Source organism: Cervus canadensis, chromosome X (genome assembly GCF_019320065.1).
Source record: "Cervus canadensis isolate Bull #8, Minnesota chromosome X, ASM1932006v1, whole genome shotgun sequence".
Lineage (NCBI taxonomy): Eukaryota > Metazoa > Chordata > Mammalia > Artiodactyla > Cervidae > Cervus > Cervus canadensis.
The window spans coordinates 92359568-92376783 of record NC_057419.1 but is presented as its reverse complement, the minus strand read 5'-3'; the positions used below and the strand labels follow the sequence as shown (position 1 = coordinate 92376783).

The following is a 17216-nucleotide window of genomic DNA, read 5'->3' as shown; positions in this document are numbered from 1 at the left end:
ATAATGTATTGAATTTGTTTACATCACACAATCAAGCAAAGACTTGGTAGCTGATTTGATTGCCACATATTGTAATCATTGTAAAAAATAAAAAAAACTCTTTTTCAGCTCTGCCCACGCTGGTGTCCTCTAGAGGTAGCCAACATACAGATTGAAAACTCATGGGGAATTGAAGTGCTTTCCAACAAAAGGCACTGTACATAGATCCTTTCAATTTAATATCTTTACCAAGGAATTTTGTTGTCACCTGCTATTTCCAAAGGGACTGTGCTTGAGCGAATTCTTCCATTTCTTTTATCACTCTGACTTCACTTACCAAGAAAAGTCATTTAATGCTATTTCAAACTCTTGAACTCAGCCTGGGAGCTGCAGTGTGAACTCCTCAGATCTGGGCTTCATGTTATTTATTTACATATTCATTTGAATTAATTTTTCAGGACTGTTTGAAAACCTCTCTCAACCTGACATCATGCAATAGCCGGAATCTAAAGCTCACCATGTTTTTGGTTCTCTTTTCTCTTTGTCTTACAGATAACAGACGAGTACCTTTGGAAAGGTCACGGTCTCGCCACAATGGAGGTATCTCATCTAAGTGATTCCTGATGCCAAAGAATAAGAAAATATTAAAGTAAACAAAATCATACAGTTTGAGAAGAACAAAACCTACTCTCAAGGGATGGAGACTATATAAGTACATTTCTGCAAAGATCAAGCTAAGCTGGATGAAATAGTGTGCATATATAAAGCTATTGCAAGACTCCTCCCACAGTTACACTAACACAAACACAATTGCCAGGATTTTAAAACATGCATTTCATTTTAGTGTAAAGATGTGTATTATTTGTTATTGTGTGTGACCTGACGGTGATGATGAAAAATGTAAGAAATTGAAGAGTTCTAAAGACATTCAAAACCATTCAGTCTGTCAAAAATGTATAATGTCACTCAAATTTTGTCACACACACCCCAGAAAAAAGGAAGAAAAGAGAAAGAATTCATCAATGTCTACTGATTGCTGTTAAATAGAAAAGTAAAAGACCAGTGAAAATGTGTGTGTTAATGGTTTGGAAAGGCACTGATATTGCACACTCTGTAAAAGAAGCCATCTTGGAAACTCAGAAAATGTACTGCTTCATTCCCTTCAAGTTGTTTAGAATCTAATCTCAAGTGAAAGTTGATGGATTCATCTGCTTTGGCTGAAATTAAACTTATCATTAATCTAGAGTTTCAGCATGATATTGCAGGCACTTATCATTGCTAAAAATAAACCAAAGTTTAACAGAAGTGGTTAGAGAAAGTAACTTAAACTTTATTTAAAGAGGTATTTTATAAGTATGCACATATATCTACTTTATACAAATACTTTGTATGGCTATTTTTGAGAAAAACCTCACATTTTAATGTTTATGCTAGAGTTGAACCTGCAAATTCTGTTACCTTTATTTAGATTTTTAAAGGTAAATATTGATCCCTGTTCTCCATGGTTTCTTTCTTCTCTCTATTGCTTCCTACTCCCACGACCCCCTTGAAGGCAGGGAATAGAGTTCTAAGAGACCTGAGAGGAAAAAGATTTCTCTCTGCAGGAGGCAGCAGAAAACTCTCTGATAGGTCAATTGTCTTATCTGCCTCTTTCCTCCCCCTTTCCCATTCTGCTGTGGTGATCTGAAGAAGAAAAATGATATACTTTATATATGTGTAGATATTTATATATCCTGCTACAATAATTCCATATCCCAGTGACTAACTGAACTTCTCAATCATCATCATACTTAACTTACCTTATTATATTAACAAATCATTTAAATGCTGCCAAAACAACTCTAGGAGGAAAAACCAGGCTCTACATTTTTCTTAAATAGATGAGAGAGGAAAAGTCATACTTAACTTGTCTATTACTTTTTAAAATGCATTGAAAGAATGTAGTGTAACTTCTCTGGAGTATAATTTTAAGACTAATCCATGCAGATGATTATGATTATTGTAAAAGTTTTCTTATGTGTATATTTCTTATATAGAAAATCCTATTTCTACTTCCTCTAAAGCACATTATAGATATTCAGAAAGAACAAATGACTGGCTTGGCAAATCACTACCTGAGATAATGAAAACAAGTGACCAATAGCTCATAGTTTCTTTTATACAGATGTATAGTCATTCAAACTGCTGCCTTTTCCTCCAGTTCATTCTTACTTAGGTCTTATCCTTTGCAAAGCTCTGAAGATGCTACAATAGAGAAATCAAAAACAGTAACAGGATCTGAGATTTTACAATTTTATCCTGTCTTAAGACACACACATACACACACACACAAAGAAGTTTAAGGGATATATCAATTTCACATGCTGTTTTTTAACAATAACAACAACAAACACTTAGGTTCTACTAATTTATGTAAATACTTAACATATTTTTAACTTCACAAAGTCTTTTCTGAAATCTTCATTGTATGGCTTCTTTGAGTCTTTTGATAGTTTTTCAGACTGTAGGAAAATGATACTTTGAAATATTCACCCTGATTAATATTTAGGGACATTTCCCATGCCATATAGCAAGCTAGTCAAGGTAGAAATACTGTTGCATATCACCTTTTCCAGATGTGAACTTGCCTTATTTTTTAGTTTGTGGGGGAAAAAAAGTACAGTTGTTGATAAATTATATATTTGTATTTAGAGTAATCCTACACACTTTTCACAAACATTGAGAACTTTCAGGGTCTTTCCTGAAGCTCTGATAACTCAATTAAAGGGTTTGCTTCCCAGATTTATAATGGTCCTGCTCTAGCCATTTGTAGTTTGTTTGGGGTTGAAAATTATCACCAGAAAAAAAATACATAATGATATTTTTAGTACAGAGTGTATAGAGCCAAATTATACTAAATCTTTTATTGGGTTTATTACTGCCATAATTGAGAAGCGCCTTCCCTGGTGGCTAAGATGATAAAGAATCTGCCTGCAGTGCAAGAAACATGGGTTCCATCCCTGGGTCAGAAAGATCTCCTGGAGAAGGGAATGGCTACCCACTCCAGTAATCTTGCCTGGAGAATTCCATGGACAGAGGAGCCTGGTGGGCTACAGTCCATAGGGTTGAAAGCAAAACCACTCTGAGCTTCCCAGGTAGCTCAGATGGTAAAGAATCCGCCTGTAGTACAGGAGACCTGGGTTCAATTTCTCCTGCTCCCCTGGAGAAGGCAATGGCTTCCCACTCCAGTATTCTTGCCTGGAAAATCCCATGGACATAGGAGCCTGGCGGGCTACAGTCCATGGGGTCGCAAAGAGTCAGACATGACTGAGCGACTAAGCACATACACACACAATTTATGCAGATTTTCTTCAGAGTGTTTTTTAAAAGTGCAAAACCCTTTAAAATGTTTACTAGTTGCATTAGTTTCCTTTGGCTGCTGTAATAAATTACCACAAACTAGGTGACCTAACATCAGAAATTTATTCTCTCATGGTTGTTGTGGCCAGATGTCCAAAATCAAAGGCCATGCTCCCTTCAGAGGCTCTAGAGGAAAATCCTCCCTTGTCTCTTCCAACTTTGGGTGGCTACTGGCATTGCTTGGGTTATGGCCACATCTCTCTGTCTGCTCTGTCTTCACATTACCTTCTGCTCTGTGTACTTAATCTCCCTATGCCTCTCTTATAAGGACACCTTTGTTGTAATTTCAAGCCCACTGAGATAATCCAGGATAATTTCATATGAAGGGCCTAAATTTAATTCCAAATAAGGTAACTTTCAAAGGTTCTGAGGATTAAGATATGGACATATATTTTTGGAGGTGACCTTTAGCCCACTATAGTCTGCCTTCTGGACCCCCAAATTTATGTCTGTCCCCTGTGCAAAATATATTCATCCTACCCTAATATTCCCCAAAGTCTCAAACCTAAAGTTTAAACTCTCATCCAAACATCATCAGTTCAAAAGTCCCAAATCTTATCTAGATCATCTAAATCAGCAACAGGTCAAAACCCTAGGGCAAAATTCCTTTGCATCTGTGAATCAGTGAAACATGACCTCAACAAGGCTCCTGCTTCCAAAATGCAGGGATGGGATAGGCATATGATAATAGTTATAGACATTCCTATTCCAGAAGGAAGAAAATAGAACAGACATGGAAAGGAGTTCCTTGTCCTAATGAGTTTCAGAATTTGGCCCGGCAGAATCCCTTTCCCTGGTGGCTCAGATGGTAAATGCGGGAGACCTGGGTTGGAAAGGTTGATCCCTGGTTGGGCAGATCTTCTGGAGGATGGCATGGCAACCCACTCCAGTATTCTTGCCTGGAGAATCCCATGGACAGAGGAGCCTGCAGGGCTACAGTTCATGGGGTCTCCAAGAGTCAGACATGACTGAGCGAATAAGCACAGCACAGGACACGGGTCTGAGCAAGTCTTGTGACCTCAGCCAAGTGCCTGAGCTTCAGTTCTGTTCTCAGAATCCTCTTAGGTTTCAAGGCTTGACAATAATCCTTCTTGTCTCAGGGTTGCACCCTTTAGGTCTGCAGCTCTGCTCTAGAGTTGATCTTTTCTATCAAAGGATCATACCTGTTTATAGCTTAATCAGCCTGTTTCTGGCCTGTAAAGTTTTGGTCATCTGACAGCCTTCTCTCATTTTGTCCTGTCTCTGTCCCTTTCGGGCCAAGATGGAACTGTTTCTGCTGTTGTAACTTTTTAAAAAAATTTGTGGGCTCCTCATGAATATCATATTGATTTAATAGAGATGCAGTAGAGTCCTCACAGATCTTTGCCAGATAATGCCACCTCTATTCCTGGCTTTTATCAAGATGAATGAGTGGATCAGTGAGTCAATGCCTAATCTCTACAGCACTAGCCAAAGTTTGCCTAGTCTTGGCTTTATCTCCAGAGCCCACTATCCTAACAGTGAATCTCTTCATTTTAGCATCTTTTGCAATCTGAATAGGTGCAGAATTTCCTGAATTATCAAGTGCTGGTTCCTTTCTGCTTACCAGTTCTTTCTTCAATTTATCCTTTTCTCTTATATTTTACTATAAGCTCAAGAAAAAACTAGACCATACCTCCCATGCTTTGCTCTCACGTTTCCTCAGCTGAATACCCAAATTTGTCACTTACAGATCTACTTTCCACAAAACGGTTGGAGACAATCTGGATAAGCTTTTTTGCCAGCATATAATAAAGATCACCTTTCCTCTAGTTTTCAATAAAATGTTCTTCAGTTCCTTCTGAGCCCTCATGAGAAGCACCTTTAACATTCATATTCTTCCCAACAGTCTGTTTAAAGCAACCTATGCTTTTTCTATCATATACATCAATATTCACATGATGTAATTCCAAAGACACTTCTACATTTTTAAGTATTGTTATAGCAGTTCCCGACTTCCTGGTACCCAAATCTGTATTTTCTTGCTGTGGTTGCTGTAACAGAGTATTCCAAATGTGATCACTTAAAACAACAGGCATTTACTCTCTTACTGTTTGGGAGGCCAGAAGTCCTAAATTGAGGTCTTGGCAGGGCTGTACTCCTTCTGGAGCTTCTAGGAGAAACCTTCCTTGCTTCTCCCAGTTTGTGACTGTCATCATTCCTCGACTTGTGACCAAGCCTATCTCTTCTCTATCTTCATATCACCTCTCCCTCTGTATATCTAATCTACCTCTACCACTTTCTTATAAAGATACTTGTGAAGGCATTTAAGGCTCATCAGCTTATACATAATCTCCTCATCTCAAGATCCTTCACTTAATGACATCTGTGAAGACCCTTTTCCCAAATAAGTTAACATCAAAGGTTCTAAGAATTGGGACGTGGACGTGTCTTTGGGGAGTCACCATTCAGCTCACAACACTAGTTATTGCACAAAAATGTACTTTTCACTTTTTAAAATGCATCCTTGGTGCTCAAGTCAAACTCAGTGTTGTCTCTAAAAGCCATTGTACGCACAGGCTGCTGCATGCTTTGATGTTAAATGGCTGAACAATGTATTCTAAAATTCAGTTGATACTTACTACAGCAAATTAGCTTGAAAAAATAATTGGTTCCAACTATGAGCTCTGGTGTATCTTTTCTGCCCCTTTTATGGAGTCTTTGACCAAATATTTTCTATGATTAATAATGTAGGTATAAAGCTACCTCTGATACAGAAGTGTTCTTTACAAGTTTATTTTAGATATTGTGAATCCCTTAACTGAAAGGAGAGGTGAGAGCAAAGCCTATTTGAATGGATATTGAGGGAGATTGTACCCATACCAAGACACTCAGAAGAAGTATTTCAGTAGCAGAACTATGGATTCATGTTCTCGTTTTGCCTCAGAATAAATGCCTGTCTCTTTGCAGGACCAAGAATGACTTGCAATCTATCTGTAATGCATACTTACTTATTCAATAAAGCTAAGATTGCATTAAATGTTTTACTGCCTATGACAATTAATATCAAGGATGGGTGAAAAGGTGCCAACTGAAGTATAAAGGCAGGATGTAAGAAGAATACTCCAGAAGGGGAAGCTTCAACTTAACAAAAGTACCAAAGTATTTCTATAAGGACCTGGTCAGGTAGAAATCATGGGATATATTCAAAGATACACATACCTGTGGGAATCATAAGATTTTCTCTAAGTATTCTTGAGCACTTCTTGCCAGAGTAGTGGAGAGATGTTTGCACACCTTAAAAGTGCAGAAAAGTCAGAAGGGTGATTTACATCCTCCAGAGAAACTGTTTCTACAGAGGGTTTTTAACCTTTATTATACAATGCAAGTAAATGGACTTCAAATGCTCAGAGGGGTAAAAATCTGGAATTAGAAATAAAGAATTGTTAATAATTATTCTCCAGAGGGCTTTCAAAAGAATCTCTCATCGTAGGTGGCCTGACTTGAAGATGAATGGTTGGACAAGGTAATAACCAGGTCTATAAATGATATGGTCCAAAGTACCTGGCAAGACCATTGTTTCCCTTGGAATGGTTTCCTCCAGGACTCAAATATATTGGTTTTTTCTCCTGCATTGACCCAAGTAGGCAAACTCCTTTGTAGGGAGTCTGAAAACCTGAGTATCCACAACTAGGGGAATTTGGGCTCAAAGGAAAGTGGAAATCTGGAAATTGATATATATGCAATGCATGTAACTGGTATGTAATTTTAATTTATAGTAAAAAGAAAGCAATAGCCAAAGAGCCCATTTACAGACTGAATTTATTTAGATGTCTAGAGTCCCAAAAGCCACAAATAAAATATTATTATAGTTAGTATTCATTTCCGGGAAAAACAACTTACAAATTCATGAAATGTACAAATTATGACTTTGTTCCTAGTTCTTGGAGATTAGCCAGAATTCAGACTTTAGCCATGATGACCTTATATCTTGGCTAATAGAAGTTCAGCCAGTATTCTTACCTATATTTTGGCTGAGGTGCAGACAATATTTTCACCTTTTGATGTGTATGAGTAAAGCACAAGAGCTCTTATCATATTATTAGAACTATTAATAATAAATCTTCAACTTCTCTACTTTGCTAAAGGCTCCAGTGTGGCTATCCTAATCATCAAGTGCCCATTCAATGGACACTGCTTTTCAGGACACAATTATGAGTTAAACACACAGCTCTGCCTTCAGGGATCTCACAGTCTAATGGGAGATGGGACATGTACAAAAAGAACTGGAATTCACGATGGAAAAAAAGCAATCAGTGTCATAAGAGTGGTACAGATAAGGCCTAGGGGAGTTCAGAAAAAAACAATGTTATAGAGAGATGAGGTGAGGTGGGTATTGGGGTGGAAAGCAGGTATCAGTATAGACTTTTGGGCACTGGTGGCATTTGAAGTGAAATTTAAAAGGTAAGTAGATTTGGACATGTCAACTTTTTATTCATTCAGTCAAAATTTAATGAGCACCTCCTGTGTGCCAACCACAGTGCTAAGCTCTGAGACCATAACAGTGAATTGGACAGATACAGGCCCTACTCTCATGTGTATGAGCAAAGCACAGGAGCTCTTATCATATTATTAGAAATATTAATAATAAAACTTCAACTTCTCTACTTTGCTAAAGTAACAATTTTTTTTTTTTTTTTTGAGGAAGGAGAGAAGGCATGAGCAGAAGTACAAGCTTTGATGTGCAAATGTAAAGAATGTGGAACAATTCAGGTTGGATAGAGTGTAAGGTCCATGAAAGGCAGCAGTGGTTGTGTGGTTTGCGCTTGATTTTATAAATGTCAGGAAATACTGAGAGATTGGGAAGATCCCCTGGAGAAGGGATGGCAACCCACTCCAGTATTCTTGCTTGGAGAATTCCATGAACAGAGAAGCCTGGCAGGCTACAGTCCATGGGGTCGCTGAGAGTCAGACACAACTGAGCAACTAACACTTCACTTCTTTGAGGAAAGAAATAACACAGAGCACTTCAGGAAGATGGTGCTGGAAGCTGTGTGTAAGACAGCAGGAAGAGGTTACATAAGCCCAACTTTGTTGGAGGCAATTGGAAAAACACTTTTTGCAATAATACTTTTGATAATTAATGAGTTCGAACTAGGATAGCATCAGTGGGACAGACCCAAGTAGCATCTCAATAACTGGCAATCAGTTAGATGTTGAGGGTATGAGCAGAAGAAATATCAAATCTGACACCAAGATTTCAGGCCCGAGTAAAAGTACTTGAGTGTACTTTCAAGAACAACAACAAAAATTGACACAAGAATAAAAGGTCATCTTTGCAGTGATACCACGGATATGCACAGCTACAGCTCTGACACTTGATATGACCCCATTATTGGTGGTGTTGAATGGCTCATACAAACCTCACATACAAGTAGCATCAAGTCATGAAGACATAGAGCAGAAAGGGAAAAAAAACAATTCCACACAAGGACATATTTAGTGACCTTACAGTGATTATGTTAACAAGGGCCATTGTAAGCTCTCTAGGCTATGTTCTTTTCTTCCCTTCTTTTCCCCTTTCCAACCCCTTCTCTTTTCTTCTCAATACTACTGAAAGTCAAAACATTGAATGACTGTTCAAAGAAAGGAAAAACTGACAAAACTTGAGTGAATATGAAAATATCCTGATTCAGTTTTGGTCTCTTATGGGAAAGAAAGGCATTTGAATGAAGTATAATTTAGGGAAAAGCTTTAATTAGTTCATAGTTAGGACTTCTTAAGTATCTGGTTAATATTTTAAGTCATACATTTAAGAATTTCTTGAACAACGATTACTTGCTTAAAGAACAGCAAATTCTACTATTTTCTCAGGAATCTCTCAGTCTTTTAAACTCTACTCAGGTCTATTCCCTTTATGCTAAATACCTTTCTACTCCAGGAATCATGACTTCCCTCCTGAATACATTCAACTGCTGGGTACATGTGACACTGAACGGCTTTTATTTTAGCTAATTTTTGTTTTGTTCTAGAAGGGGACCTGGTTTTTGAATCTGCCTCATCTCACCTTCACCCCACAAACATCTTGTGTTATTGTCCCTTTGTTTTCCTCCAGGAACCTGAATGTCACAGTGGGAATTATATCGAAAATAACCAAATACTATGAATTTCTTCTTTGAACACTGTTTGGAAATATATGACATATAAAACTGAGTGACATATCTATGACATATAATTGATACATATATATAATATATATATAATGACATATAACCTATGACATATAATAGCTGTCACCTAGACCTGCTGACAAAAATCAAGTAATGAGCTATTTACCCAGCTATGGTGGTGCTGGGGGGCGGGAGCAGGGGAGGAAACGAGATGAAAGGGGTCAGGAATAAGGCCCCCTTAGCAGAACTCAGTATAATGATAAAAATCAAAGCATCTGTTAGATATCAATGACCTTTCAACTCCAGAGCATCTGGGATAAAAAGCTGACTTGCTGTGACCTTGTATTGTGTGGTGTTTTGTACTTTTGAAAGGACTTTCACTTTTCACATCCATTATTCCATCATCTCATTTCCTCTTAGTCTATGAGCATCCTGAAGTCTCCTCTATCTGATTAAACCACAACCGCAACCTTCCCATGAATCTCTCTCCTTCAAGGCTACCATTGATCACCTCATTGCCAAATCCTATGAATTTCCCTTTATCCTCATCCTGCTTACTTTTCCTCAGTTTGGCACAAGGTCCACCTAGGCTTGTCTTCTCCCACCACTCAGAAAATTCTTCCCTCCTGTTTATTAGTGCTATCTTCACGTGAATGCTAAATATAGACAGCAGCTCTAGTGTTCATTTGTATTCTCCCACAATCAGGGTTGTGGTAGCCATATCCATGGCTTTGACAATTTCCCATGAGCAGATGACTAAAATCTCATCACAACCCCAGAACCACCTTCCCTCTTTAAAAGATAACTCACATACTAAACTCAGTATGTGGTATATATGTGCTCAGTCACATCCAACTCTTTGCAACCCCATGGACTGTAGCCTGCCAGGCTCCTCTGTCCATGGAAATCTCCAGGCAAGAATACTGGAGTGGGTTGCCATTTCCTCCTCCAGGGGATCTTTGAACCTGTGTCTCCTGCATTGACAGATGGATTCTTTATCACTGAGTCACTGGGGAAGCCCCAAAGTCCAGTATATTCCCAACCAAATATGTTCTCCTCCAGCAAGGTGATCCTTTTCTCCAGGCTGCCCATCTCATTGTGGGTAATACACTTCTCCCAGTCTCTAAGGCTAGAAACACCAGAAACATCTTTGTGTTATTTCCACTCCCACAATATCTAGTCAGGCATAGACTTTGGTCTCCCTGTTTTTGGTCTTTTACCTCTTCAACTCATCCTTCACATTGCTAGAGATTGCTTCCTAAAATGCCATTCTTGATCCACTTCAAAAAATTCGATTGTTCCCTTTAATTAACAAAACTATTATAGGTGTCAAAGTTTCTGGGAACAGACTCAAATGTAACTTTCAAGCCCTTTCACCATCCCCCCAGCCATGCTACACTGGATTTATCATTGGAGCTTGCCAATGTTAAACAAACAAACATATGATTACATCCCCAAATGTGTATTTTCATTCATGCCATTTTATGTACATGCAATTGACTCTGACTGGTATGACCTCATTGCCAAACCTCACCCTTCTCCTATTAATCCTTCAAGTACCAGTGCTGCCTTTCTGAAGCCTTCCTTAGTTCTCCCTTCCTTGTTAAAATAAATCGTGTTATCTATGCTCCCACAGCAATTTGCTCATACTCCTATTATGGCCTTTATTTCATTCTGCCTTCTACTAGAGTTAGTTGTCTGTGTCCTTGACTAAAGTGTAAGTTTCTTGATGGCCATACTGTCTCATTCATCTCTGGGCCTTTACACAAAGCAATTTCTCAATGAATTAATGTATAGTGTCAACTCTCAGTAAATTAAACAAATGAAAAGGAATGTTTGGTACAGGTAATGGAAAATCATAGAAACTACCATAGCTAATTTCCTCATCCAGGTGAGAACTCAGCCTTCATCATTGTCCTCGGAACTGAGGGCCTGCCTAAGGTCAGCATCAAGGACAAGCTCCCCTAAATGTGGATGACTGGAAGTAGATTTCAGAGGAACACTTTCAGGAGCTGATGACTGATTGAAGACAAGGAGGATGGCTTTCCCTCCAAGGTCAAGCTTTTAACAAGTATCTGCAATGTACACTGGGGGATTTGGCTGTACTCCAATTATGCTAATATGTTTTATATATGGGCTTCCAGCAGCCAGGAGCCACCTCCCTAAACAATTTAATAAGTGTAAATATCAAGGCAGAGTTGTAAATGTGGAACTTATTTGTAATGTACCAACCTTGTTATTATCAAATGTCATGGGGTATAAGTCATGGCAATTATGCTGCATGCTTTTTATTACATTTATTTTACTTTTTAAAAGTGCAGTATATCCCCATAAGCTTTCCTTCTCCTGTGCTGCCTAAGTAACCTACCCTGGCTGTGTGTTCTGGAGTCACAGAAGGCAGGACCCTTAGGGTCAGAGGATTAATGGGCATCCTGGGAGGAAAGGGTCATTGACTCCACCCACTGAAACTGTAGCCTCAACCTCAGCCTTCACTGCATGTATCCATAACTCACAAGCTGTGGGACCTCAAGAGTTTCTCAAGACAAGAGCATTCATGAGGTAAAATGCAGAACTGTTGCTTCCTCCTCCCTCCTACCACCTGAGCATGTATGTATGTCCCTATCATGAAGAGGCTGGCAGTTTTACACAAAGTCTTCAAACTCTTGATTGCCAGCTTGGTGGGATACAGTCCAGAGCCACCTCTTAAGTGGTTACTTGGCAGATGAAAGTGAAGGGAAGTAGGTCTTATTTTTTCCTTTGCTTTGGACCAGAAAAGCATCCACTATACCCAGCCCATAATTTCTCTTTCCCACTCTCTTTCTCTCCCCCTCTTTTCCACTTCTCACTAAATTGCAACAACCACTCAGAAGGAGAAGGGCAGGTGACTTTTTTTTTACTCTCCATGACTAAGCATTCTATGGCAACAGTCCTCTTTTCTTTCAAAGGAGCTCTTCTAGTTTTTCTGTGGGCTTCCACAGGCTTCCCTGGTATTAGGCAGGAAGCCTGCCAGGCCACAGGTCTGTTGGCAAGTGAATCTGTTTTTAAGGGTTTTGAAACGTGCTAGTGCTTTCAAAGTTTCCTTAAAAGAGAAGGATAAAAAAAAGAGTTGCTGATCTTTTCACCCAGGAGTTTTTTTAGGAGCTTTATCTCTGCTAATCACAGCATCCCCCTGCCTTTTCAGTTTATGATCCAACAACCAGGATAACAATAAGCTATTCATTAGTTCATCACTTATTCCACAAATATCCATTGAGCAACTACTGTGTGACAAGTGCTTTGTAATAGTGAGCGAAAATAGATGGGATTCAGGTCTTCATGAGCTTACAGTCAAGTGGAACATGACAATGATAAGCAAATCTATGATGCCTATGACAATTGCATTAAATGCCTAAGAAGGAAAGAATGCAGATACTATAAAAGAAAATAATGATTTATGTTTAGGAGGGGAGCCTAAATTAGACTGTGTGGTCAAGAAAAGTCTTTGAAAAAGTGACATTTAATTGAAGACTGAAAGGATGACAAGTTAACCAGTTGAAAAGTAAGCATATGTGTAGAGTCAGTGTAATGGAAACAAAGCACAAAGTCAGCTTAGGCTAGTTTGTACTACAGTTATAAACAATCCCTCAAGCTCAAATACCATAGCAAAGGGCCCTGCAGCTGCGACAGGTCATCTGCTTCCTTCATATACCTTCTTTATTACAGGATCTCAACTAAAGGAGGAGTCCTTCTTTGGGACATACCATTCTTACTATAGAGGGAAGAGAACACAAAAGACTGAACCATGTCATGGCTGTTAAAGCTTCTGATTATAGGTGACAGAGGTCACTTTGGCCCATGTTCCATGTGCCAAAGCAAGTTCTATGACCAAGCCCACATTAGTTTGGCAAGGTTCATGACAGGAGACAGGGACACTCTCTCTAACAGGGAGGAAATATTAATACCTGGAAACAATCACGCTGTGTACCATAGCGCTTGTCTGAGTTCTACCTCTCCCCTTTACTAACAGAGATTTTTGACATTTTACTTAACTTCCAGGGTGTCAGCTTCCTCATTTCTAAAAAGGATGTTTAAAACAACTGAAGGGAACCTAAGACAGTTTTCCCAGGGTTGGGTCTACCCCTCAATTTAGGCAGCAGCTTGGGGGAACTGAAATTGTATAATCTAGAGTCCAGGGTTTTCTCTGCATTTTCTCCTGGCAATTTATTTCAAGCACAGTGATAGAAAGCAAGTTTCGGCATGCTACCTTGGTCACTAACAAGCTGTGTGATCCTGGCCAAGAAACTTAAATTCTTTGAGCCTCTGACTATTGTAAGGGTAATGTAAAATAATCCATGTGAGAGCATTGTGTGTATCATAATGCCATACAAATAAGAATCATTATTGTAATTATTTGATTGCTTTGATCACCTCTACTAAGACCCCAAAATCTGTTTCTTTCATACCCTCACTGCTACATTTCAGACAGCCACCTCAAGCTCACTATGTCAAAAATCATCTTCCCTCTCAGGCAGCTCCCATCCAGCTCCCTTTCCAGGCTTCATTATGTTTATTACATGCACTGACATGCTTCTAATCACCAGATGCAAAACTTCATGTTGTCTCTGACATCTACACCTCCACTAAGTTCTATCAATTCTCCCTTTGTAATATAGTTTATGTGGCTGTCTTTCTGGTTTCAAAGCTACCACCTAAGCCCAGACCTTAGTACCTCACTCCTTGTTACTGTCATAACTATTCTTCCTTCCTATACTTTCACCCCTGTTTGAAGCAGTCATTTGATCATCAAATTTTTCCACTCCAAGCCCTTCAGAGGCTCACCAGTGAATACAAAATTAAAGTCCAGGAGGACTTCCCTGGTGGTCCAGTGGTTAAGAATCTGCCTTGCAATGCAGGAGACACGAGTTTGATCTCTGGTCGGGGAAAAAGGATCCCACATGCCCCCAGAGCAACTAAGCTTCTGTGCCACAACTACTGAAGCTCACATGTTCCAGAACCTGTGTGCCACAACTAGAGAGCCCACAGGCCACAACAAAAGATCACACATGATAGAATGAAGATCCTGCAAGCCGCAACTAAGAAATCTGCAAACTAAGCCGCAAACTAATCTGCAGCACAGCCAGATTAAAAAATAATAATAATAATAATAAAGTCCAATCTCTTTAGCTAAGCAGCCAATGCCCTCCACAATTTGGCCTGGAGCACTTCTTCCAAACTTCCCACTCACTCTTACCTGTATTCCCTCTGCTGTAGCCATACTAACCTAATTCAACACTCTCTAAAAATCTCCATTATCTAGATTAGCACTGTTTAGCAAATATCTAATGTAACTCACAGATGTAATTTTATATAATCTAGTAGATACACTTATAAAAAGTAAATAGAAACAAGTGACATCCTTTTTAATATATTTAACTTAACCTAATATATCCAAAATACTATCCTTTTAATATATAATCAAAAAATTATTAATGAAAAACTTTACATTCTTTTTCCTTACCGTGTCTTGAGTATTTCCTTACCAAGAAACCCTTAAGTATTTTACACTTATAGCACATCTCACATATGCTAGCCATATTTCAAGTGTTCAGTAGTCACATATGGTTGGTGGCTACTGTATGGACCAGTGCAAATCTATCCCCTTCCTCATGGCTCAAGGCAAGCTCTGTCCTCTGCTTGAAATACCTTCCACTCAAACCTCAAATCACCTGTAGAAATGATACTTTCCAAAGATGCAACTTCATAGCCCACATGCTCTCAGAAGTCTTCTCAGATTTTCCAGCTGGAATTCATCTTTTCTTTCCCATACTCCCATACACATTATTTTATAAAAAAAAAAAAAAAGTTAATGCAAGTAGGTAATATTCATTTATTTCTAAAACTCAAAGGGTGCCAAAGGATATGCATACAATTGACACCCCTACCAACTAGCCACCCTAATTCTCTCCCCTAGAAGCAATCAATGTAATTAGAGTTTTGTGTATCCTTGCATAAATCTTATACATACACATCTTGTATAAATCACATATGTATACAGACATATATGTAAACATACATGATTTCCCTCCATTCTTAACAAATAGTAGCATGTTTTAAACATATTCTTCTATACCTTACCTCTTTGTATGTAATACTCTATTTTGGAAATCATTCCATACTAATATATAAAGTATTTCTGTTTCACCGACAAGACTTTTAATTCTCAGAGGATATGGCATTTTTTTCTCTATTCTTGTATAGCTCTGCACTTTGGACCCTGGTGCTATACATTTTTGTCATTGTTCAGTCTCTCAGTCGTATCTGATTCTTTGTAACCCCAGGGACTAGCACGGCAGGCTTCCCTGTTCTTCTCTATATCCCAGAGCTTGCTCAAACTCATGTCCATTGAGTCAATGATGCCATCCAACCATCTCATCCTCTGTCGCCCCCTTCTCCTTCTGCCCTCAATCTTTCCCAGCATCAAGGTCTTTACTAATGAGTCAGCTCTTCACATCAGGGGCTATACATAATATTCAGTAAGTGTTTATTAAAATGAATTGCTCAAACTGTTACCATATTAATCTTTCTAAAATGTTCTTTTGCATATGGTACCCCACCCCCATCAAAATACCATTGACATATTCAAGCACTTTCACAGTCAGACCCAATCTTCCCTTCCAGACTAATCTCTACTCCCCAGAAACACAGGCTTTATATTAACCAACATGTGTCCTCACTGAAGCTTTGTTACAGGTTGACATGTATGTTTATCCATCTGTGTGTGTTTGCACGGGCGTGTGTATTTTACTCCAATATCTTCCCAACTAGACCATAACCCAGGAATTCTGTCTAAAGCCCTTATTCACCCCCAGGAAAGTAACTACAACTCAGTGATGTTCTGTGTATAGTTGATGGACTTGGGAACCTCTTTCTTCAGACCTTCTTTCCTCCTGTCCCTTCCCTTGGGCCTGGCCTGCCCCAGGCTGCATGATAGCTGCCCCAATTCTACATTTCCTTTTTTTTTTTTTTCAGAAACAGAAGAGTTTGTTTCTTAAATCTATTTTATTTTTAAATCATTCTTTCTTTATTCAAGTGATTCTCAAGTCAGAGAATTTGTAGGCAGAAGCAGCAACAAGGGTCAAAGAACAAAATAAGCATAGTTCCTGCAGGGAGTTTTTCTTCCCATTTTCATGCTTTTGTCTAGAATCCCATTTATTTAAATCTGAAATCACCAACTTTTCTTAAGTCTCAAACAATTGAAGCTGCTTTGAGAGTCACATCAAAAGCAGCTATGGCACTACCATGGCTAACTAACACTTCAATAAAGCCCAGTGATACTTAAATGCGATCAGCTCAAAGATGGAAAGCATGACAATAGCTACCACTTATTAAGCACTCTATAGCAGGTGCTATTCTCCAGCTTTATGTTCTTTATTTCATCTAACCCTCACATCCATCCTGAGATAGGTTCTATTACTCAAATTTTATAGACAAGTAAACTCAAGCTCAAGGAGGTAAGGTGGCATGATCAAGATCTCCATTAGGAAGGGACAGGGGTGAAAACTAAACCCAGGGAATATGACTTCAGAACACAGGCTCTTCACCACTAGGCATAGTTCCTGTTTTAGCCTGAGAAAGCAACTGCCCTTCTGGTATGTAATGCTTGAAACTCATCTATTTGAACCCCTGGGGAACATGAGTGTCATCACTCTCATATCTGCCTCCCCTGTGTTT

The 17216-nt window shown here is 38.8% G+C and overlaps 1 protein-coding gene across 2 annotated transcripts in view; it reads left to right on the top strand.

Moving 5' to 3' along the window:
- The window catches only part of DIAPH2 (diaphanous related formin 2), a 932191-nt gene extending 929378 nt beyond the window's left edge, over positions 1-2813 (top strand). For both annotated transcript variants that reach the window (XM_043457771.1, XM_043457769.1), the window contains one exon: positions 532-2813. In XM_043457771.1, the coding sequence (XP_043313706.1) occupies positions 532-596 (65 nt within the window). In that variant the 3' untranslated portion in view covers positions 597-2813. The remainder of the gene's footprint in view (positions 1-531) is intronic.
- The last annotated feature ends 14403 nt before the right edge of the window (positions 2814-17216 follow it).